The sequence below is a fragment of the Dromaius novaehollandiae genome, unplaced genomic scaffold, assembly GCF_036370855.1.
Source record: "Dromaius novaehollandiae isolate bDroNov1 unplaced genomic scaffold, bDroNov1.hap1 HAP1_SCAFFOLD_41, whole genome shotgun sequence".
NCBI classification, from domain to species: Eukaryota; Metazoa; Chordata; class Aves; order Casuariiformes; family Dromaiidae; genus Dromaius; species Dromaius novaehollandiae.
In genome coordinates this window covers 399,378-421,903 of record NW_026991492.1, presented here as the reverse complement: position 1 = coordinate 421,903, position 22,526 = coordinate 399,378, and the positions used below count along the sequence as shown (strand labels likewise).

At 53.4% G+C, this 22,526-nt stretch overlaps 1 protein-coding gene across 1 annotated transcript; it reads left to right on the top strand.

The window, feature by feature from the left end:
* The first annotated feature begins 20,888 nt into the window (after window positions 1–20,888).
* LOC135326924 (olfactory receptor 14J1-like) lies at window positions 20,889–21,824 on the top strand. Its single transcript, XM_064504564.1, has one exon. It carries the CDS (start codon window positions 20,889–20,891, stop codon window positions 21,822–21,824), a length of 936 nt encoding a protein of 311 aa, XP_064360634.1.
* The last annotated feature ends 702 nt before the right edge of the window (window positions 21,825–22,526 follow it).

Below are 22,526 nucleotides of genomic sequence, written 5' to 3'. Positions count from 1 at the left end.
AGCGGAGCACGGCGGGACCTGGGGGCAGCCCGGCGCCGTGTGCCCAGGCAGTGCGGGGCCCTGGGGCCCGGCTGCTGCCCGGCAGGGGCTGGGCTCTGCTGCAGGGGCTCTGCGGGGCTCCTGGCTGCCCTGTGCCCGGCGGCCGTGCCAGGCGCGGGGGAGCAGCCCCAGGGCTGGTGGTGGTGCCAGGCCAGGCAGGGCCCTCTCACCCCTTCAGCCCCATCGAGACCCTACAGCAGGGCTGTCATGGCAGTCCCCACCCTGTGCAGCCATGCCCACATCCTGTGACCCACAGCCCTTTTTTGCAGTTCACAGTCTCTTTGCAACCCCTCAGGAAGGAGCTCCCAAAGCCCTTACCCTTGGTGGAGAGCCTCAAGAGCGCTGGGAACAAGGAACTGCCATCTGGGCTGATGGTGCTGGTCCAGCAGTCCTCCATCTTGCTTTTCCCCTTGCCCCTGGCTCACCTCTCCAGATGAGGAGGAAGGACACTCTTGCCTTCTCATTACAGAAAACTCCCCTCTGATGTGCCCTTGCTCCTCTGCCTTTCAGTGAGGGGCCCCAGTGTGGCTCCCATCCCCTCTCCTTGCCATGGAGTTGCTCCATAGGGCAGTGGCAGGCAGCACATGAGCGGTGCCCAGCAGTGACCAGGCCTTGCAGGGAAGTGAGGGTACCCCTGTGGCACCGGGGAGACCTCTGTGTGAGGTGGCACATCCCACTGTGACCTCAGCTCGTGTCATCTGGGGGCTCAGGATGTCACTGCTGTAGGGAACGGCGATCGGAAGATCTTGCGATGGCACGGAAAGAGGAAGGAAGAGGAAGGATATGACGTAGAGATAGCAGTATGCTTGTAGGTATATAAGCGAATACATGCGTACAATAAACGCCATTTGTAGCATCCTCATATTGGTGTCAGTGCTCATTGGCCCGGAGGCTGGGGGAGCCTCCGTGCCGTCTCAGGCGGACGGGAGATTGTCGCATCAGAAGGCGACAAGTGGTGACCCCGACGTGATAGCTGAGACGGCGGACCGCAGGCGGTCGAGAGGATCCGGATCATGGACGCGGTACTTAAGGTTGTACGCGTGGGTGCCCGGGAATGGGTGCTCTCTATGAGAGCGGATGCAGTAGCGAACTGCGTCGGGCGGCTCCTGAAAGATGGAGCGATAGTTAGACCAGGGGACATTTTTTCCCCTTCTAACTGGGAGAAGTGCACTCGAGCACTTGCTCAGAGAGCTATGGCCACTAAGAAGGCCGCAGAGCTTAAGACGTGGGGAGATATAACGATCATTTTACAAAGGACTAGGGAGGAGCTTGAGACCTGGCAGGCTGCCCGCGCAGCGCTGCACATGTCCGCGGAAATGGCGACACAGACAGCAGCGAACGCAGAGGAGCGAACGGAGGAGACAGAGGGAGAGACGATAGTAGGGGATGAAGTGAAAACGGAGAGTGTGGAAACAGACATAAAGGAGGAGGCGGTTAATCAAGAACCAGAGCGGGGAGAGGGGGAGGCAGAAACTCCAGAGGCTTACCCAATAACGCCCTCTTCTCCGCCACCGCCGTGGTATCCGTGGAAAGAGATGAGGGCGATGGAAGGGGGAGAACCAGGAGACCTTTGTGGAGACCGAGATATGAAAAAGCCAGTGGCGGGTAGAGGAAAAGAAAGCAAGGTGAAAGTGGAGGAGGCAGAAGAAAAGGAAAGACCGCTTATAGTGGATGATCCCCGAGACTGGCTACCGGGGGCCATGATTCGGGTGCAGTGGGAGGACGAAAGAAGAGAAGAAGCAGGGGAAAGACCAGAAGCAGGGGAAAGACCGAGGGTGCCGCACCCGGGGAAAGATGGCGCTGGCTGAGAGAGGAGTGGGCGTCGACCAGCATTGCGGAAGGAGGAGACTGAAGACTCAGGTGCAGTAACTAGGGCGGAGTTCCCCCACCGCAGTCAGAGGCGGGGAAAAAAAAAAAAAAAAAAAAAAAAGGAGGAAAGTCACAAGAGATATGGAGCAGATGTTTATGCTGCTTACAGCTCTGGAAGAAGAAACAGCTAAACAAAGAGGGCTATTAGAGGCAACAGCTAAACAAAGAGGGCTATTACAGCAACAGCTAAACAAAGAGGGCTATCAGAGGCAGCAGCTAAACAAAAAGGGCTATCAGAGACAGCAGGTTCCACCCAAGCGGGAGGGGGAAAAGAAATTCCCCTAACAGACTGGAAACTGATAGCGACGGAATGTGCCCTGAGTGGCCTCAAGTTTCGTGTGCCAATAGGGGCCTTCCCAGTACGAGTTGCCCCGGGGGGGGGGGGGGCAGTGGAATGGATGCCCCTCGACCCAAAGACGGTACAACAGCTATTGAAAGCAGTGCAAGAACAGGGCCTGCGACACCCGGTGACACAGACGTTGCTGGACGCGGCGCACGCGGGAGGCCTAATACCGTGGGATTGTCGCGCCCTAGCGCGACTGGTCTTATCGCCCACGATGGTCCTTATGTGGAAAGAAGCGTGGACCTCGCGCTTGCAGCAGGCGTTGATGGCTGCGCAGGCAGACCCGCAGAACCCACTGGGCCAATCCACCCTACCGCGGTTAAGAGGAAATGATGCGGCCATGGCTACACCCCAGCAGCAGGCAGCGGGCCTGAGACCTCGGGAGATACTGGCGGCAACAGAAGCATCTCGAAAGGCCTTTGATGATATTGGGCCACTGGTGCAGCAGGCAGACCCATGGACGACTGTGAAGCAGAGAGTGGGAGAGCCGTTTGACAAGTTTTGTGACAGGCTACAGGCAGCAGTAGAACTTGCATCTTTACCAGACGCTGCAAAAGGAGCGGTGATGTTGGAATGTATCAAACAACAGGGCAACGAGTTGACAAAAGAAATCCTAAGAACAGCGCCTAAGGGAGCAAGTCTAGGGCAGACGATCAAGTACGTATTAGAACACCGGGACAAGACCACAGCCCTACAGATTGCTGCAGCAGTTATGGCAATGCCGGAGGTTAGAGCTAGAGGAGGTCCAAAAGGAGGGCCATGCTTTGGCTGCGGGCGAATGGGCCATTTGAGAGCACAGTGCACGAATAAGGGAAGTTACGCGCGCCCAACAGGTGGTATGGGGAGCCTTACATGCTGGGCCTGTGGAAAACCAGGACACAGAGCACGAGATTGTCGGCGGTCGGGAAACGAGAAGCGGGGAGGGCAACTAGGGGGCCACCCCTCCCCGGTGAGCCGGCCTCAAGTAGCCCCCGTCAACAACAACACACCGCTGATGGACAGCTCCAGCGACCAAACTCCGAAGGGAAACCCCGCGTGGCCCTGGTCTTAGGGTGTGAGAAGAGACCCCGAGTGAAAGCGCATCTGATAGGCCCACCAGGGGCGGGTCCTCCTAGCATCCCCTTAATAATGATGCTAGATACGGGGGCAGATGTTACATGTGTGCCCTCGTGGTTGTGGCCATCGAGTTGGCCAGCAAAAGTGGCAAGCTCGTTAGATGGAGTGGGAGGCAGAGCGGAGGCTATGATTTCTGAAACCGATATCACAATTGTATTGGAGGACCCGGATAGGCCTGCTCAGATCATCCGTGTGCAGCCGTACATAACTGCCATAGGGGAACCATTGTTAGGGCAAGATGCCTTATTGCAAAGCGGCTTTCACCTGACAAATTTAGGGTAAGGGCCACTGCCTACCTCCTCGGGGCTCATTTTGCTGTCCCGCTGACATGGTGCTCCAATGAGCCTGTGTGGGTAGAGCAGTGGCCATTGACAGGGGACAAATTGGCGGCTGCCCGACAAATAGTAAGTAGAGAACTAGAGCAGGGACACCTGGAGGAAAGCCACAGTCCCTGGAACACTCCTATATTTGTAATACACAAAAAGGATAAGTCTAAATTTCGATTACTGCATGACCTACGAGCGGTAAATCAGCAGATGGAAGCGATGGGTGCCCTCCAGCCGGGGTTGCCACTACCATCAGCAATACCAAAGAATTGGCCAGTGGTGGTGATGGATATCCAAGATTGCTTTTTCTCTATACCATTAGCCCTTCAGGACAAAGCTCGATTTGCCTTCACACTGCCCTCAGAGAATCTGCAGGAGCCAGCAGCACGATATCAATGGACAGTCCTCCCGCAGGGCATGAAAAATTCACCTACGATTTGTCAGGCGGCAGTAGCTAAGGTATTGCAGCCGGTAAGAGCGCAGCTCCCGCGCGCGCTTATCATCCATTACATGGACGACCTCCTAATAGCTGCAGAGACCCAGCAAGAAACCGATCAGGCAGAACAGGCAGTAATTAACTGCCTAAATGAAGCGGGATTGTACGTCCAGAAAGCGAAGACGCAAAGGGGAGAATCTGTCGACTATCTGGGAACCACCATCCTCCCCAGAGCTGTGGTCCCACAGCCGATAAAGCTCAATAGAGAGATACGGACGTTGCATGATGTACAGCAATTGGTTGGAGCTCTCCAATGGCTGCGAGGGCTGATAGGTATTCCCAAGGAGTGGATGGAGCCACTGTTCGAGTTGCTCAAGGGCCACAAACCATGGGAACCGAGGCAGATGACACCGAACGCGTTAGAAGCCCTCCGAAAAATAGATCTCATGGCAAAGGGCGGAGTAACGAGATACGACCCGGCCAGACCTATCAATCTGTACGTGGCAGTTACAAGAACAGGAGCCATAGGCGTTCTAGGACAAGGGACACCGGAGCGTCCGGAAGTCGTATGGTGGATAGTGTCGAACCAAATAAGTACGGCATACGTCACAATCGTAACAGCGTTGGCACAGATGATACAGAAGGGACGAACCGCCACCGTTCAGCACTTCGTGAAGGAGCCTGAGTCCATTTACCTGCCGGTAAAAAGGAGTCAATGGGACAGCGTGGTCCAGAAACAAGATAGTATAGCAATAGCTTTAGAAGGATTCCCAGGAACAATCAGATTATCACCTGTGCTGGAGATGTATACACACCTCACCGTCCTTCGGCCCCATCTGAAAGCCCGAGTGCTACAGCGACCTGCACCAGGGCGCACAGTGTTCACCGACGCGTCATCGGTGACCAGGGCAGCGGTTGTTGTGTGGCAAGATCAAAAGGCCCAATGGCACCGAGTGAAGATCAGCGAGCCGGACAGTAGCGTACAGCATCTAGAGGCCCGAGCTGTGGCGCAGGCATTACAAATGTGGCCAGAAGAGCATTTGAATGTAGTGACAGACTCCATGTTTGTCTTTAAATTGTTACACAACATGTCGTATCCCGGATGGGCCGGATCGCCCATTGCGCTAATGCTAGAAGAAGCCCTACAACAACGGCGGGCCACTGCCTCTGTTATTCATGTTCGGAGTCATGAGGCAATCCAAGGAGTGTACCAAGAAGGCAACAATAAAGCCGATCAAGCGGCCAAAGGTGTGTGGACAGTCGCAGAAGCAAGACAGGTGCACGACCTTCTCCATGTTGGTGCAAAAGCACTGGCAAAAAGCTGCAACATCCCCCTCACCACGGCTCGTGAAGTGGTTGCGGCTTGCCCGTATTGCCAAAAAACCCCCCTGTGGGGCGCCGGCATCAACCCCAGGGGGCTGAAAGGAAACCAAATATGGCAAACGGACTTCACAATATGCCAGCGACTTCGACCACAGCCCTGGCTGGCTGTCACAGTGGACACACACAGCGGTATCATCGTTGCGACCCAACATAAACGAGTCACAGCGCGGGCGGCACAGTTGCATTGGCACACGGCAATGGCCTGGCTGGGTGCCCCAGAAACTATTAAAACAGACAACGGCACGTGTTTCACAGCGCAAAGCACGAGAGAATGGGCCGTACGGTGGGGAATTAAGCTAGTGCACGGTATTGCCTATAATAGCACAGGTCAAGCCATTGTCGAGCGAGCAAACCGCACTTTAAAGCAAAGGATCGAGATTCTTGGGGAGGGGGAAGGATATACACAAAGAATCCCCGCGCACAATCAGAAATAATTATGCGCGCCTTACTCGGTCTGAATCAGTTCATCAGGGGGGAGGAGAACAAGACGCCAGCGGAAAAGCATTGGGTGGTCCGAGCGATGCACGAGGGACCAGACGTAAAGGTTCGAATCCCGGAAAAAGGGGAATGGGAAGAGGGGTGGCAGCTGGTAACCCAAGGACGAGGGTATGCAGCGGTCAGGCAGGGAGAAGTGGTAAGATGGGTCCCTATGAAGTGGGTGCGCCCAGACCTCAGGGCAAGGACAAGACAGGAAGCAGAGAGTCAGGTGAATTAATGAATGTCTGAGTTTTATTGCAGGGGAGGACCACCCTGAAAAGCCGATGATCCCTTCTAGCAGCAAAGACAACAGACAGGAGAAGAAGAACAAATGAGAAAAGGCGCGTGAAACCACAAGAAGAACGCATAACCAGAAAACCCTAGAAGATGGCAGGGGGAGCAACCCAAGTAGCTCTCCTCGTAGCGATGCTGGGACTGGAACTCCAAGGGGTGAAAGGCGAACCAATGTTAGTGAAATGGGGTAGTAACAATCTATGACTCACCTGGCAAACCGGACAGGAAATAAGCAATTTTGCCTGACGTTGGTGGGTGCGGGGCAGCCCTTTTAAGACATGCTTAATAGGGGTCCCATTGAATTTGACCGTAGACCTACCAAAGCTGAGAGAGCATTGACACGCTGAATGCGTCATTGCCCTGGGACCCGCAAGAGCTTGACCTTCTGGGTTCAGTAGTGGTAATTGGCTTGGGCTAGGACCATGGGCCAGGCAATTACTAATAGAAGAGTTGCACCTGCTACTGATGCTCGTGCTAGGTATATTAGTATGTAGACTAGTGTTTAGATGCTTGGTAGGACAACTGCTAGAAAAAGGGGTGGTCCCACCCACACCCACACTATGAATGCTTAACCCGCGACACGGCAATTTAAAGCAAATAGCATAGTCAAAGCATGGGGAGGGGGAGATGTAGGGAACGGCGATCGGAAGATCTCGCGATGGCACGGAAAGAGGAAGGAAGAGGAAGGATATGACGTAGAGATAGCAGTATGCTTGTAGGTATATAAGCGAATACATGTGTACAATAAACGCCATTTGCAGCATCCTCATATTGGTGTCAGTGCTCATTGGCCCGGAGGCTGGGGGAGCCTCCGTGCCGTCTCAGGCGAACGGGAGATTGTCGCATCAGAAGGCGACAGGGCCCTGACACTCTGAGACACGGGCAAGGACTGCGGCCAGGGCATCTCAGTGGGGGAAACCAGCAGAGCCGGGATTCAGCAGCTCTGCAGCCCAGCCTGGGAGCAGGGCTAATGGCACCAGCCAGGGCAGCACTGGCCGCCCAGCAGCTGCCAAGGCCCTGCAGGAGCCCAGCAGCTCCCAGCACAGAGCTGCTCTGCAAACACCCTCCTGGCTGCTGCCAGGGCCGCAGGGCTGCGGCCCAGCAAGAGGCCCGGAGCAGCCGTAGCGGCTGGGGCTGTGGCGGACAGATGAGTGAACTTTTGCCTTAAACATTTCTTGGTACATAAGGTGCAAGCAAACCAAAACCCCAAACAAGCCATCTGTTCCCAGCGGAAACAGGACTGAGCTGCTGCGACCCCTGAAATGGTCTCCCTGCGACCATTCGGGACACACCGAGCCTGCGCTGAACCGGACCACGATCGGGCAGAGACTTTGGGACCTGGACTGCAAATTACTGCCGCTTAGCACAACTTTTATAAAAGTTGCTTAGCATGAGTAGCTAAATTTGCTGAAGCCTTAGGCCGCACTCCCTAGTTCAGTGAGAAAGGGCCCCAGAGCTGGTGCAGACTGGAAAGATAAGGGAGTTACCAGCAGTTTGCATTCCTATGCGTCACACTCCAGGAGGGAGGATGTCAAGGCTTTGAAATAAGGCCTGCTTGGGCGCCAGGACCCTGAGAAACAAAGCCTCCCCTCACTGCTGAAACAGTGTTAATTAGGGGGGGGTCTGGATTGTATCCTCTTCATCAGGACCTTGGAAGATAACACTGTAAGTGTTAATTGCTGGAACAACACCTGTTTGTCAAGGCCCTGAGAAAGAAGGGCAGAGTAAAGATAACAATGATGAGACCCAATAAGGGAGCAGGAGACCCCAGACCCAAAGATTACTATTGGTCTGAACTGCCGCATGAGGGGAGGGAAACTTAATTTGAAAAAAGCTATAATTGCCCAGGGATTTCTTTGTTCAGGGTCCCTCTTTGGAGGCACCCAACTCGAGCTGTAACTACTGCATGCATGTCATTGCAATTTATTTATTTAATTTGCCTTGATTTGGCTCCAAACTTTTCAGCGGGAACCTAGGGTCGGACCCTGCTCGAGTTGTAATTACTGCACGCGCATCGCTAAAATTTACACCCAGGGTGAAGAGGACCAACGGGATGCCGCTGGATCCACGGGTGGTGATATCTCTTTCTCTCTCCCCCTTTTCTCTCTCTCTCTTTCTCTCTCTCTTCCCCTTTGCCTTTCCTCACCTTTTCTCCCCACTCTGTGGAAAATAAATTTAAAAGGTTGTACGATATTTGACCGGTTTTAGCGTCTTAATCTCGTCCTTGGGATCGTAACGAAACCCTCCCGATATTGGATCGGGACAGGGGCCCGGCGGGACCCGCGGGGACAGCCTCTCTGTGAGCCCTGGAAACGCACTGTTCAGGCCAAAAGGCAGCCTGGGGCAGGGCCCTGGTGAGGCCCCCAGCAGCCTGCTGCACTCCCATTGGCTGACGGAGCCCTCAGTCCAATCCAGCCCACCCTCCTCCCCTTGCTGGCCAATCAGAGGTCAGCACTGGGGCGATGCCATGGCAACACTGCGGCCCTGTGTGACCCCAGGCAGGGCAGCCCCTCCCTCACCCCCCCCCCCCACGGTGGGGCGGCATGTTGTGGGCAGCAGCCCTGGGGCTCGGCAGCCCTCGTGCTGCACCCGGCAGGCCTGGGCAGCGGCCAGGCAGGGGCTGCTCTCTGTTGGGCCAGGCTGGGCCCCGGCGTGTCACTCCACAGGGCTGAGGAGCCCCGGGGCCCCGGGGCAGCCAGGGCCAGAGCAGCTCTGGGGCTGCCAGTGCTGGGTAGCAGAGGTGTGGGGCCGGGAGGGGGCGGGGGAGATGGCCCTGCTGGGCTCCCCCCAGCACTGCCCCCCACGGCTCAGAGAAACAGGCTTGGGGTCAGCAGGGCCTTGTGGGGTGGCGATGGCACCCCCACCTGTTCCCAAGCTGCTCCCCCAAACAGGCTGTCTTTTGGGTGCAGAGGTCTGACCCCCATTTGCAGGAGGACAGGGGCTGTGGCCATGTGAGGACAACATCTCTGAGCCCAAAACATGTTCTGCCAAGTTGGAATCATAAAAGGATGCAGGGGGAAGGAACAGAGCTTCTCCCAAACAAGTAGGTGCCTTGGGGTTGCTACAAGGTGAAGGATCCGTTTCCAGCATGGGCATTTCCAGCAGGCTCTTGAGAGCCCCACAGGAGCTGCAGGAAACCGCAGCCTGCAGGACCCCTTTCCTGACAGAGCCAGATTTTAAAGGGAGCCCCCCTCCAAGGGAAACCTGGACCTGCATTGCCCCCTGCCATGATGGGATAGAGCTGTGGCTCAGCGCAGTGCCAGCCCCAGGACCCAGGAGTCCTGGCTGCCACATTGTCCCCTGGGACAGGTGGGACCCTAAGGCACGGTACCACTCTTGTGGCAGCCTCCAGCCTGGTCCAGCCACCCCCGCATCCCTGGATCCACAGCCGTTTTTGCAGTTAACAGTCTCTGGGTGACACCTCAGGAAGGAGCTCCCGAAGCCCTTACCCTTGGTGGAGAGCTCCAGGAGCATCAGGAACAAGGAACTGTGGTCCAGGCTGATGGTCTTGCTCCAGCAGCCCTCCATCTCGCTTACTTCTTGCTCTCGGCTCGCTTCTCCTGCCGGGAAGGAAGGACGCTCTTCCCATTTTGTCAGCCAAAACTCCTCTCCAATGTCCCTGCTCCTCTGCCCATCAGCAAGTGGACCCAGCATGGCTCTACTGCCTCCTGTCCCCACTCCTTGCCATGGAGCAGCTCCAAAGGTCAGCAGTGGGGAGCGCGTGAACAGTGCCCAGCAGCACCCAGGCCTCACGTAGAAGTGAGGACAGTGCTGTGGCACCAAGGAGACCTCCCTGTGATGCAGCACATCTGCCTGTGACCTCAGCTCGTGTGATCTGGGGGCTCAGTCATTCATCGCCATGGAGATGCACAGGCAAGGAGAGAGCAGAGCCATTTTCCCTCATGTTCTAGAAAGCAGCCACCTCCCTTTAGCTCCCAGTTACGTTCCAAAACTTGCTTTTAAATCCTTCAGGAACATCTCTCGATGGTGCCAAAGGCTGTGAAATATTTAAAACGAGGCACTGGAGAGGTCACTTCTGCACCCCTGCACCGACAGGTCTCTGCACTGGGCAGACCTGTGCAGGAAACTGAGGTTTGGGGGTTGGCATTTTTCAAGGAGAGCATCAAAGTCACATGGCATCCCACATGACAGCACAAAGTGTGACCATGTGCTGAGATACTCTGGTGAGCCTCAAAACTGGTATCTACTGTGGGCCACTCTTTTTGTAGAAGTAGGATGTAGGACAGTATGAGACAGGATGCAGCCTTCCTCCTTGAGGCACCAGACCAGGCTCTTAGCTCTTAAAAGTCCTCAGCAAGTTTTCTCGGTCTATGGCGATGGCACCCCCACCTGTTCCCAAGCTGCTTCCCCAAACAGGCTGTCTTTTGGGTGGACAGAGGTTGGACCCCCATTTGCAGGAGGACAGGGGCTGTGGTCATCGAAGGACAACATCTCTGAGCCCAAAACATTCTCTGCCAAGTTGGCAGCATGAAAGGATGCAGGGGGAAGGAAGAGAGGTTCTCCCAAACAAGTAGACACCTTGGGGTTATTACAGGGTGAAGGGTTCATTTCCCATGTGGGCATTTCCAGCAGGCTCTTGAGAGCCCCACGGGAGCTGCAGGACACCAGAGCCTTGAGGACACAGGACCCCTTTCCTGCCAGAGCCAGATTCCAGAGGGGGCCCACTCACGGGGAAAGGTGGGTCATGGATTGCTCCCTGCCATGAGGGGGTGTAGCCAGCCCCACAGGAGCCTTGGTGCTCAGGGCAGCCCCATCCCCAGGCCCCAGGAGTCCTGGCTGCCACGTTGTCCCCTAAGCCAGGCAGGACACTCAGGCAGGGCTCTTATGGCAGCCCCCACCCTGTCCAGCCACCCTCACAGCCCAGGATCTGCAGACATTTTTGCAGTTAACAGTCTCTGTGTGACTCATCAGCAAGGTGCTCCTGAAGCCCTTACCCTTGGTGCAGAGCTGCAGGAGTACTGCAAACAAGGAAGTGTGTTCTGGGCTGATGGTCTTGGTCCAGCAGTCCCCCATCTCACTTGCCCACTTGCCCTCACCTCTTCTGTCCATCCAGGGAAAAAGGATGCTCTTTCCGTCTCGTCAACCAAAACCCTTCTTCAACCTGCTCCTCTGCCTTTCAGCGAGGGGCCCCAAGGCAGCCCGCTGCCTCCTGTCCTCATGCCTTGCCATGGAGCAGCTCCAAAGAGCAGCAGTGGGGAGCGCATGGGCAGTGCCCAGCAGCTCCTGGCCCTCACAGGGAAGTGAGGACACTGCTGCGGCACCAGGGAGACCTCCCTGTGATGCAGCACATCCCACTGTGACCTCAGCTCGTGTTATCTGGGAGCTCAGTAGGTCACCGCCATGGAGATGGCAGAGCCAGGGAGAGAGCAAACAGATTTCCCCTCCCCTCCCCTTCCTTCACCCCAGGTATTTTCCAAAAACTTGCTGATAAATTCTCCAGGAACTTCTCCAGATAGTGCCAGAGGCTGTGATATATCTAAAAGGGGGGCACTGCAGAGGTCACTTCTGCAGCCCTGCACTGTTAGATCTCTGCACTGGGCAGACCTGTGTGGGAAGCTGGGGTGTGGGGGTTGGTTTGGGGTTTGGCATCTTTCAAAGATGAGATCAAAGTCCTGTGGGATGAAACAGCACAAAGTGTGGCCACAGGCTGAGATGCTTTGATGAGCTTCAAAACTGGTTTCTACAGTGAGTTGCTCTTTTTGTAGAAGCAGGATGTAGGACCATATGGGGAGAGGATACAGCCTTCCTCCTTGAGGCACCAAAGCAGCCTCTTTGTTTTTAAAAGTCCTCAGCAAGGTGTCCCGGTCTGTGGTGCTTAAGATAGAGATGAGATGCCAGAAAAGAGCAAACATGCCCTGAACACACCTCATCCTGAGAGCTTTATCTGGGACCCTGGTCCCTGCCATGCTTCATAGCTGCAGTTACTGTAACGCATGAACATGATGCTGCCAATTAATAAGAAAGAAAAAAATATATATGGAAGTGGTAAAAATGTGTGAAGTTTTGGAAAAGAGGATTTTTTTGTCAATTATCACATTGTGTTATTTCTTGAGAAGATTTCAGCTTATGGCTAGAATCTCCTTTTGGGGCTTGATTCATTTGCCCAGATGGAGAGGCTGTTGCTGCCTGAGATGCCCTGGGATGGCTGTGTTCCCACGTGGTGCTGGAGATTTTGGAGGTGGCTCCTATGGGACCTTTGCTTGTCATTAGGAAATGTATCTTAAAAGAAATCAGTTGAGAAAATCTGTTTCCCTCCATTGACTAGGAAGGAAAGTCCCGACAACTGGGTTAGACAGAGACATCTGCACTGGCGGGGTCTGGCATGGAGTGAGATCAGCCTCCTCCCTGTTGTCCCCTAAAATGAAGTCACACTTCACTGACTGTGCAGGGAATGAAAAGGGCCTGTGGCTAAATGTTTTAGGGACTGCTTTAAAACATCACAGTAACACAGTTATGTTGAGATTTGTGCAAATTTGGTCATCCAGAAACGGACGAAGCTGGTCACCTTGCTTTCCTCATCAGTCGAGAGAGCCTGACACCTCAGAGTGTGATGTGCTCTGTGCAAAGAGTGAGGAGTGGCATGGACAGCTGTGGACAGAGGTAGTTTTCTGAGCACTGGGCTTTGTGTGAGACACAAAAATATCTTGTTTAGTGGTGCAGGCCTGATTATAGCAGAACTGTTTAGAAAATGACATTAAAAATGAAACAAGACAGAAATTAGGACAAAGATTCAAAGTAAAGAAATGTGTTGTCATACTTTTCAGTTTTTCTTTTTTTTGTGTGTTCTTATTGCCTTTCTTCATTTGTTCTGTTTCAGTATACTAGTCTTCTGGGGTGATTATACGTTTTCTTTTTATCTGAAAAGGAAAGAGATTTGTCAGAACTGGGCTGGGATGCAGTCACAGGGTCATGGATTTCAGGTGCCCTGCTCCCCTTTGCCCAGCCTCCCTCTGCAGCTCCAAGGGGCTCCGGTCTCCCGCAGGTCCCCTGTGAGAGCTGCCAGGCCCAGGCAGGTACCTCAGAGACACCGGGGCCTCTCCAAGTGCCACTGGGTGCTTGTGGTGGGACACCTGAGCTGGGCCTGGAAAGGAGAAGAACTGTTCTCAACATTTAAACAAATATATATATGAGAACATTTTCATCAGCTGGGATGACTTTATGATTTTAATAAAATGTCAGTGTTTTCCCATGATGACATAATGGAAACTTTGAGGAAGGGCGTGAATCTTGGGAGAAAAATGTTGATCTGCCCCCTAACTTGTGTTACCACTGCTCTGTCTGTCATGCTGTGGCTTTAACCTCACTAATCTTTCACCTGTTTCCACGTGCCCTGATTAAATTGATCATTTCTGAAGTCAATTTTGCATCAGATCATCTGGGCATATGCACTTTCCATAGTTTCCCAGTCTTCCTCCTCCCCTTGCTCTTTATCATTCAGATACTTCTCTACTCTCCAGTTGCTGCTTTAAGCTTCTGGGAGTCTAAAGCTTGCGTCATCTTTCAGCAGTCTAATTGTCTCTTCAACCAGCTCCTTCACTGTGTGTCTGTCCAGCCTGTCCTATCTGTTTGTGAAGAATGTTTCAAGGAAGGTTGCTCCTTGTAGACTGTGGACCTCACTGGAGGCAACTTAGTTTGGTCGCAATTAAGACAAATCCTTCTGTGTCTGTTTACAGCCAGTTCACTACTGAAAGCAGGTGGGAATTGGTGCACATGAGCTGTAACATTCAGCTGCAGCCTTGAGTGGAAAAAGGTCAGATTTTTTAACAAGGGTGATCCAAGTCCCCAGTGGCTGATGAGAGAAATGGCAGGGCTGGGGAGGTGGAGAGGAGTGTTTCCCATGGATGTCTGCCCTCAAGGATGCTGCTTTTCCTCCATGTCCAGACAGCATTAGGAGCCACTCTGGATCAATCTCAGTTGGAGAATGTGGATATCACTCTGTTCTGTAAGGTGAAAAATAAGAAAAACTTTAAAAGCAGGCATCTTTTTTTGTTTTTTTTTTGATGCTCATTGAAATCTTCCTCTTGTCAATACACTCCTGAAACCTCTCCAATTAGCTACACAAGAATTGAAGAGCTGAAGAAAATTATGGAAAGAGGCATGGCTCCTTAGGGATTTTTGCATTTTAATGAGCCCCATGGTGTATTTGGTGCTGAGCCCATGAACCTCCGATGCTGAGACTGAGCAGACTTCTCAAGAATTAAAGTCACAAGCCAAATTTCCAAGTTTCTTGGAGTGTTAATGGGTCCCACTGAGGGCCATTACCAAGAAGGCCTCCCGAAGGGCTGATTAGAGCAGGAAGTTGGAGGCCCTGATTGCAGGCAGGCAAAGGCAATGTGCAGGTGGCTCTGATGCCAAGTCAACCTGGATATGTGTTATCAAGCAGAATGGCCAAGCCCCACGGCCAGCCGCGGGGTAGGGTGATGCTTTCCCTCCCATGTTGCTCACGGCTCTTGCTGAGGGCACTGTCAGGGTAGGGGAGGTGCGCAATGCCTAGTACAGGACACAATACAGCTCCGTGGAGGCGAGGAGGCAGCAAGGCCACAGTGCTGTAAGGAAACGTCATCTTCTCATTGGCCACAGTGGCAGAGACACTAGCCATAGCAAGGGGGACAAAGACCTCAGTTCTTTCGGAGGCTTTCAGCCTTAGCATTGCACTCTGTCATCTCCACCACAGACTGTCCGAAGCTGTGCCAAAGCTGTACCTCTTTCCCTGCAGCCTGTAGACACCCAAAATTCTTCCCCACCTTGCTTTCACTGCAGGATCTTCACACCTTTACTGACACCCCTCTGTCCTTGCTGGCTGCTCCTTGAAACACAAAGCCAGGGGCTGATCACGGAGTCCCTCTGGGTGTCCTGTTGTACCACAGCACTACCCTACAGGTGACATTCTTGTTACCTGAAGGGCAGTCTGAACCTCTCAAGATGCAGTTTGTGGCTCTTTCCCCTTCTCATGCTGCTTCCCACTGCCAAGAAAAGCTCCACCATCTCTGAAACCACCCTTCAATCAGTCACAGGCAACTGCTGTATTGGCCTTATCCTCCCCTTCACCAGGCTAAAGCAGCCCAGGTCCCTCAGCCTCTCCATACAGGCCATGTGCTTCAGGCCCCTAACCCCATCTTGGAAGACCTCCTCTGGATCCTCTCCAGTTGCGCCCCATTCCTCCAGCACTGGGCAGCCCACTCTGGGACACACTGTTCCAGACGTGACCACAGCAGTGCTGAGTTGAGGGGGATAAGAACTGCCCTTGCCTCGGTGGCCATGCTTTTCCTAATGCAGCCCTGTATGCAGCTGGCCTCATCTGTGGTGAGCACGCATCACTGGCTCATGGCTTGTAACGTCCAGGCCCTTCTCCTCAGAGTCACTCCTCTGCCAGTCAGGTCTCTGCCTGTCCTGAGGAATGTATTGTTCTGCCCTGCTGATGAGCCTTTCAAACAGGACAGGATGTGGGGTATACGGCTGCATAACCTCTGCATACCTGGCTTCCCAGTAAAGCATGACCCCTTCATGAAAACCCTTTGAGCTCGATCATCCAAACAGCTTTTTGCCCCTCTGGATGTCTACTGGACATCCACTCCTCTCTCCTGCTCCACAAGTGCAGGTCTTTCATCACAGAAGGCGATTAGATGGGTCAGGAAGGATTTACCTTCAGGAAATCCATGCTGACTGTTCCCAGGCACCTTCTTCATGTGCCCAGAAATGTGATCGGAGAGGATGCGCTCCATGACACACGCCTCCCCAACGTGAGGCTGAATGGCCTGCAGCTCCCTGGTTTGTCCTTGTGGCCTTTTTTGAACACAAACACAACATATTGCTTTTTCTGCTCATTGGGACCTCCCCTGATCTCCACAACCTTTCAAAGATGGCAGAGAGCAGCCTTACTGTCATAGCAGCCAGCTCTCTCCATGTCCATGGATGCCAGCCATCCATTCCCATAGACGTCTATGGGTTGAGTGGCACTGCGGATTGGTTTTCTCCTCAGGACTCCTGACTCGAGGCAGAACAACTCTAGAGACCTTGTTGGTGAAGGCTGAAGCCAGGAAGGACTTGACTTCCCCAGACCTATCTACATCCACTTTTGCTAGAATCCCTGCCCCTTTCAGCAGTGAACCCACATTTCCCTGTTGATTCTTTTACTGTCACTGAAGCAGTAGCAGCTCTTCTTCCTGTCCTTTATATTCCCTGCAAGTGTCTCTGTCCCAGGGGAGCTTTGGCTTCCTTAACACCATCCCTACTTTGCTGGACAATATTTCTAAATTCCTCCTTTGCAACATCTCCCTTCTTCTCATTTCCATAGGCTGCCTTATTGCCCTGGAGCTCACGTGAGAGCTCCCTGTTTAGCCCCGCTGGCGTCCAGAGATGTCTACTAATTTTACAAACTGTTTGTATGGAGCATTCTCCTGCTTGACAGGTGCTGTCCTTAATTACCTGCTGGCTTTCCTGAGCTCCTCAGCCCTTCAGAGCTGCCTCCCTTAGTCCATCCCATGGAAGAGCTCCATACATCCAAGATGCCCCTTCACACATAGGGAACCCCCTCCTGACATTCCCTGGTGGTCTCTCCTGAAGAACTTGCACCCTGCCATTGAAGGATTCCATCATGCAAGTGATCCCACCACATCTCAGCTATTCCAACCATCTGGCACTCCTGTGACAGCTTGTGCATCTCCAGTTGCTCCTGCCTGCACCCCAGGCTGCATGTCTTTGCATGTATGTTGGCTTCAGCACCTCAGCTGTGGTGCTGACAGAAAAGATGTCACAGGAAAACTTGTTACCAAGGACCTCATGTATTCAAAAGCTTTGATTGGAAGTGGTGACATGCTGGCATGGATAGCAGGTGCAATGTAATGGTGAAAGGAGGTTCCCACTGAGAGAGCAAACCCTGCAGTGCCCAAGGCAGGGAGAAGCAGAGCTGGGCTGTGCAGGAATGGCAAGAGAGGCGTTTGCTGCCTGAGCTGACTCTGCAGCACTTTGGGGCCTGTGACAGACGTGAACTGATCTCTAGGCAGGACAAGATGCAACTGAAAAAGCCCCTGGACCTGGGCAGCCCATGATCCAGCCACCCTAAGGACACCGTGAGCCCAGTGCCTGTTCTTATCATATTGAGGAGTGAGGAGACATTCAGGGGAAGGAGAACTAGAAGGTTTTGAGAGGGTAGAGACTAGAGCAGAGACCTTGCTGTGATGGACCTCTCCCATTTATGAAGTGTACTTGGATGCAGGCAGTGCAGATTTTGACTAAAGACAGTGGTGGGATTCATTTGTTTGGGCACAGGCAGGAAACCTGAGATGCCCTGGGACACTGGCCCAGCAACCACTCTGAAGGGGCATCGTTTTCCTGTAGGTCCCGTGCTGTATCTGCTAGGGACACGTGGTTGTCCTGGACATCCCAGGCATCTGAGATGGCCCCACAGGCCTATTTCTGTGTCATTAAATGAAGTGTCTGCACTGACCCACAACAACTGTTTTTAGCATTGGGATCTTCAGATGTCTCAGCTCCCCAGTGAGATGAGCTTTAGTTGTAGTAGGCATCCAGGGTCATTTGAGACGACCAAGAAGATTCCCCAGCTGGCCCCCACCTGATGCTCCAGAAGGATGTGGGTCTCCTAGTCGCTCCATCAGAGCAAGCAGAATCTGGCACATGCCTGGGACCACCTCTGTCCCTTCCAATGTCCCCAGGTGTTTGTGTGTGAGCAGCTGACTCCCATCCTCCATCTCCAGTGATTCCAGTGGGAGCTTAGCCAAGGAGCTCCCATGCAGACACCTCTGTTGTGCTCACTTTGGCTTGATAAGGGGAATCTCACCTCCAGTATGTTTGTGGGGTTCACAGGAGGGATCTGAATCCCAGTCCATCCCAGGGGCTTCTAAACTGGCATGAGATGCCCAGACTGACTCATCCGAAACAACACCTGAAGCATGTGTCAGTGAGCTCCCTTCTTGTCCCCTTCTAGGTGTCCTGCCTAACTAACAGACAGGAATAGGGCCTTCCAGAGTGGGACGTTTCCACTTATCACAGATAGCCATCCTCTGATGAAAGAAATTGCAATGTTGGAATCTGTTTTTCTCCACTCTTTACCAAAGGAGAATAAGTGATTATTTTAGTCTACTTCAGTGAACATTTCCCAGGAGGAGGGAGCACAAGGGACAGAGAAATTCAGGCCTTCAGCTGGGCCTCTGCTCCTGAGTGGGGCCAGGCTCCTGGGATGGAGGGAGCTCGTGGCAACCTGGCAGCACTGCCCAGACACAGCTGTGTGCAGGAGCAGCTCCTCTGCAAGGAGCAGCAGGGCTGCGGGCACTGCCTGCTGCTGCTGACATGAGATGAGAGAAGGCAGCGAGAAGTGCAAGGCAGTGTGGAGTGGGAGGACAGAGGAGAGCTGCTTGTGGGAGAAATCTTCACAGCCCTTGACACGGTAAGTCTCTGGCTGCAGGGCAATGCTACTGAGGTTCCTGGAGGGGTCTTCTGAATGCAGTCCATCCTATAACTGATAGATTGAGTCATGAATTCAGTGACCTCTGGCAGGACAGGTTCAATCTTCTGTCAAGAAGGCCATGCGTGGGTCAGGGGTGCCCGCAGCTCGAGCGCATGCACAGGTTATGTCCAAAGAGTCTTTTCAGAGGACGATCAAAAAAAGGCTAATTGAAAGGGAAGGAGTTTTCCTTCTAGTAAAAGCTCATTAGTACTACTAAAACTAGAAAAAATACATCCTAATTCTGGCAGGGAGAAAAGAGGAAAGAACTTTCTGGTTTGGCAAGGAACATGGACTCCCAAACCTTCACTCTCAGAGATCAATAGGTCTGTGAGAAACTCCAGCAAACCCCTTCAGCCCCACCTCAGCCTACAGACAGCACCGGCAGCACCTTTATTGCCTGATAAGAGTTTTTCTGACCTGTTGCTTAGGACCTGTGAGAACAGAGATACCTGTGCCCAGTGCCCTGTCCTGGGCGGTTTCTGTAGGGCAGAACTGAGCATGGTGAGGGTGGGATGGGGTCTCTGAGCACTGGCAAGTAAAAGATGCTGGGACAGAGAAAGAGCTGCCAGCAGGGACAGTGCCAGGCAGCAGAGATGGGCAGGGAATGGGAGGGAACTGCCAAGAGAATCGTCATGGGAGAATGGATTTGGGCAAGTCTTGGTCAGTCCCTGCAATGCAGACAGCTTCTTCCGAGCAAGCCTCCCATGTCTCCTCTCCCACCCAGCAGAGCCTCTGCCCTGACAACCATGGGGTCCAGGCCATGAGCCGCCTCCTCTGCAGCCAGACCTCCAGCAGAGGAGAGGGGCCTCTCTCCTGCCACGGGCCTGCTTACTGCTGCCTGACAAAGGGGCTGAGAGCGACTGCCCTGCGATGTCACCGTCTGTGAGGTGGCATGCCCAGCTGGGTAAGGTGAAGGCTTTCCTGAGTGCCCATCTGCCTCTCTCTCCTTGCCTGCCTTGGCAGCAGGATCATGATGTTGCTCCATGCTGCTTCTATTTTTCTCCCAGGCTCCTTGGGGTCACTCCCTGGGGGGGGTGGGGTTCAGCTGCAGTTCTGACACCTGTCTGCAAGTTGTGCAAGAGAGGGGTCTGCTTGGGAGTGGGGTGTCCGCAGCCTCCTTCTAACCTGTGTGACTCCAGAAAATGCAGTCTGTGGGGCTGGGAACTGAGCTGACTCTCCCTTAAGGAGAGCCCATCCTCAGTCCTGATGGTCCTTTGACCGTTCCCCCGTCATGTCCTGCCAGACTTTGAGCTGCCCTCCAGAAGGGCACCGCTGCTTCATGGCACTTCTGTGATGTCCGAGAGACCCCTGAAGAATCTGTAGAGATCCTGAGAGTGTGGAAATGGTGTTGGGAAACTGCATACAGGCAGCTGAAAAGAGCCCTGTGTGTCCTTGCCTAGAAGGGGAGTGTGGAGACCTCCCCCTGGTGCCCTGAGAAAGGGAGAAATGGTTGGACATCTGTGGTTTTGAAACTGGACTCCTCTGCTCCTAGCAGTAGCTGGGGTTTTTTTTAGGGCAATGTATGAGAGTGATGGTCCTCCAGCTCAAAGCAGTGTGAGCACAGGACAGCTGGGAACAAGGCTAACAGACAGACAAGCTGTCCTCACTCTGTACCAAGTGGCAGTGAATCTTTTTGTTTTTCAAGACTCACAGTAGAAATGCTGAGAATTTCTGCCTTTGAGGAACACTCCCAGGGATGACAAGGACATCTCAGAGAAAATAAACATTATTAAAACTTCCCTAAAACTCTGTTCCTCAGCTGTCATTCTTTAGAGCAGGTAGTGAAGACACTGAAAAGCTATTCCACATGACGAATAGATTTTGTTTGACAGAAACTGTGAGTGTCAGAGCTGTTGACCCCTGTTCCCATGTTCCCACTACTGTGCAGAAGGACTGACTGCTCTGGAGCCCATGGGCAGAGGCTTCTGCTCCTCACAGCACACTCAGCCAGCACAAACCAGAGCTCACGCAGGTTACCTGCCCAGTGATCCTCCCCAGAAAAGAGAGAAGTAATGTGGTGTTTTCATAGAGAAATGTTACTTTCTTTTTCCTGGGAAGATCTCTCCTAACTTTTCAATGTCGATTCCTCCTTAAACAGTCCCGAAAGCCCAGTGGGACCAAATGACCAACGGCAGCTCCTTCAACGAGTTCCTCCTCCTGGCATTTGCAGACACACGGGAGCTGCAGCTCTTGCACTTCTCCCTCTTCCTGGGCATCTACCTGGCTGCCCTCCTGGGCAACGGCCTCATCATCACAGCCATAGCCTGCGACCACCGCCTCCACACCCCCATGTACTTCTTCCTCCTCAACCTCTCCCTCCTCGACCTGGGCTCTGTCTCCACCACTGTCCCCAAATCCATGGCCAATTCCCTGTGGAACACCAGGGCCATTTCCTACTCAGGATGTGCTGCCCAGGTCTTTTTCTTCTTTTTCTTATGTTCAGCTGAGTTTTCTCTCCTTACCGTCATGGCCTACGACCGCTACATTGCCATCTGCAGACCCCTGCACTACAGGACCCTCCTGGGCAGCAGAGCTTGTGTCAAAATTGCAGCAGCTGCCTGGGCCAGTGGTTTTCTCTGTGGTCTCCTGCACACTGCTAGCACATTTTCAATACCACTCTGCCAAGGCAATGCTGTGGACCAGTTCTTCTGTGAAGTGCCCCAGATCCTCAAGCTCTCCTGCTCAGACTCCTACCTTAGGGAAATTGGGCTTACCGTGGTTAGTGCCTGTTTATTCTTTGGGTGTTTCATTTTCATTGTGGTGTCCTACGTGCAGATCTTCACTGCTGTGCTGAGGATGCCCTCTGAGCAGGGCCGCCACAAAGCCTTTTCCATGTGCCTCCCGCACCTGGCCGTGGTCTCTCTGTTTATCAGCACTGGCTCGTTTGCACACCTGAAGCCCCCCTCCATCTCCTCCCCAGCTCTGGATCTGGTGGTGGCTGTTCTGTACTCGGTGGTGCCTCCAGCAGTGAACCCCCTCATCTACAGCATGAGGAACAAGGAGCTCAAGGAGGCACTGAGGAAAGTGAACCAGTGGCAACAAGGTCAGCATCAGTAGCTGTCCCACATTCATTCACTCACCAGGATATGCAGCATCAAGGGTGTGTGTTGTGCATTTACTTCTTTCTTACTTTTCTCTTTTACATGTACAGTAAAAACGAAGAAAAATATCCAGTTCATGTCATGTCTCCTCTGGAATCTCTCCTTTGAATCTGACCCAGAGACCATGTTGAAAGAGGAAGCCAGGCTTCCCCCTTCCTCAGCAGAGGTGGGGGAACCTCAGAGCCCACTAGTTTGAGCTCCCTCGGATGCCCCCAGTGCAATGGGTTTCCCTTTGCAGTGTCTCTTTCAGAACTGACACCAAGGATGCTCAGAGGCCCAGAGCCAGGCTCAGATGAGCACTGACAGGGTGAGACCAGAAGTCTGATGTCCATTAGGAGAGCCCAGATCTCCTAGCCACAGTCAGGGTGTGATCTCACACCCTTCTCCTGCGAGGGTGGCAGACAGCTGTCACCATGGGCTGGTCCTTTCCCGCTTCAGTGCTCCAATATTCACAGTGGAGTGGGAGCAGAAGGGAGGAGAGTCTGGATGCAGCTTGTGGAGACAGACCCTCTGCTCCTCAGGACCATCCCTACTACTCCCTACATCCCTACTGCCACAGCAGGCATATCCTTGCTGTAGCTTTGGAGTGGGGGCTGGAGCTTTCCTGGAGATTCATCCACCAACAGCAGCAGGACTTTCTCTTTTCAAGGCTGTTCTC

Coding starts and splice junctions, on each gene's coding strand:
- LOC135326924 (XM_064504564.1), top strand. CDS start 20,889: ATGACCAACGGCAGCTCCTTCAACGAGTTCCTCCTCCTGGCATTTGCA.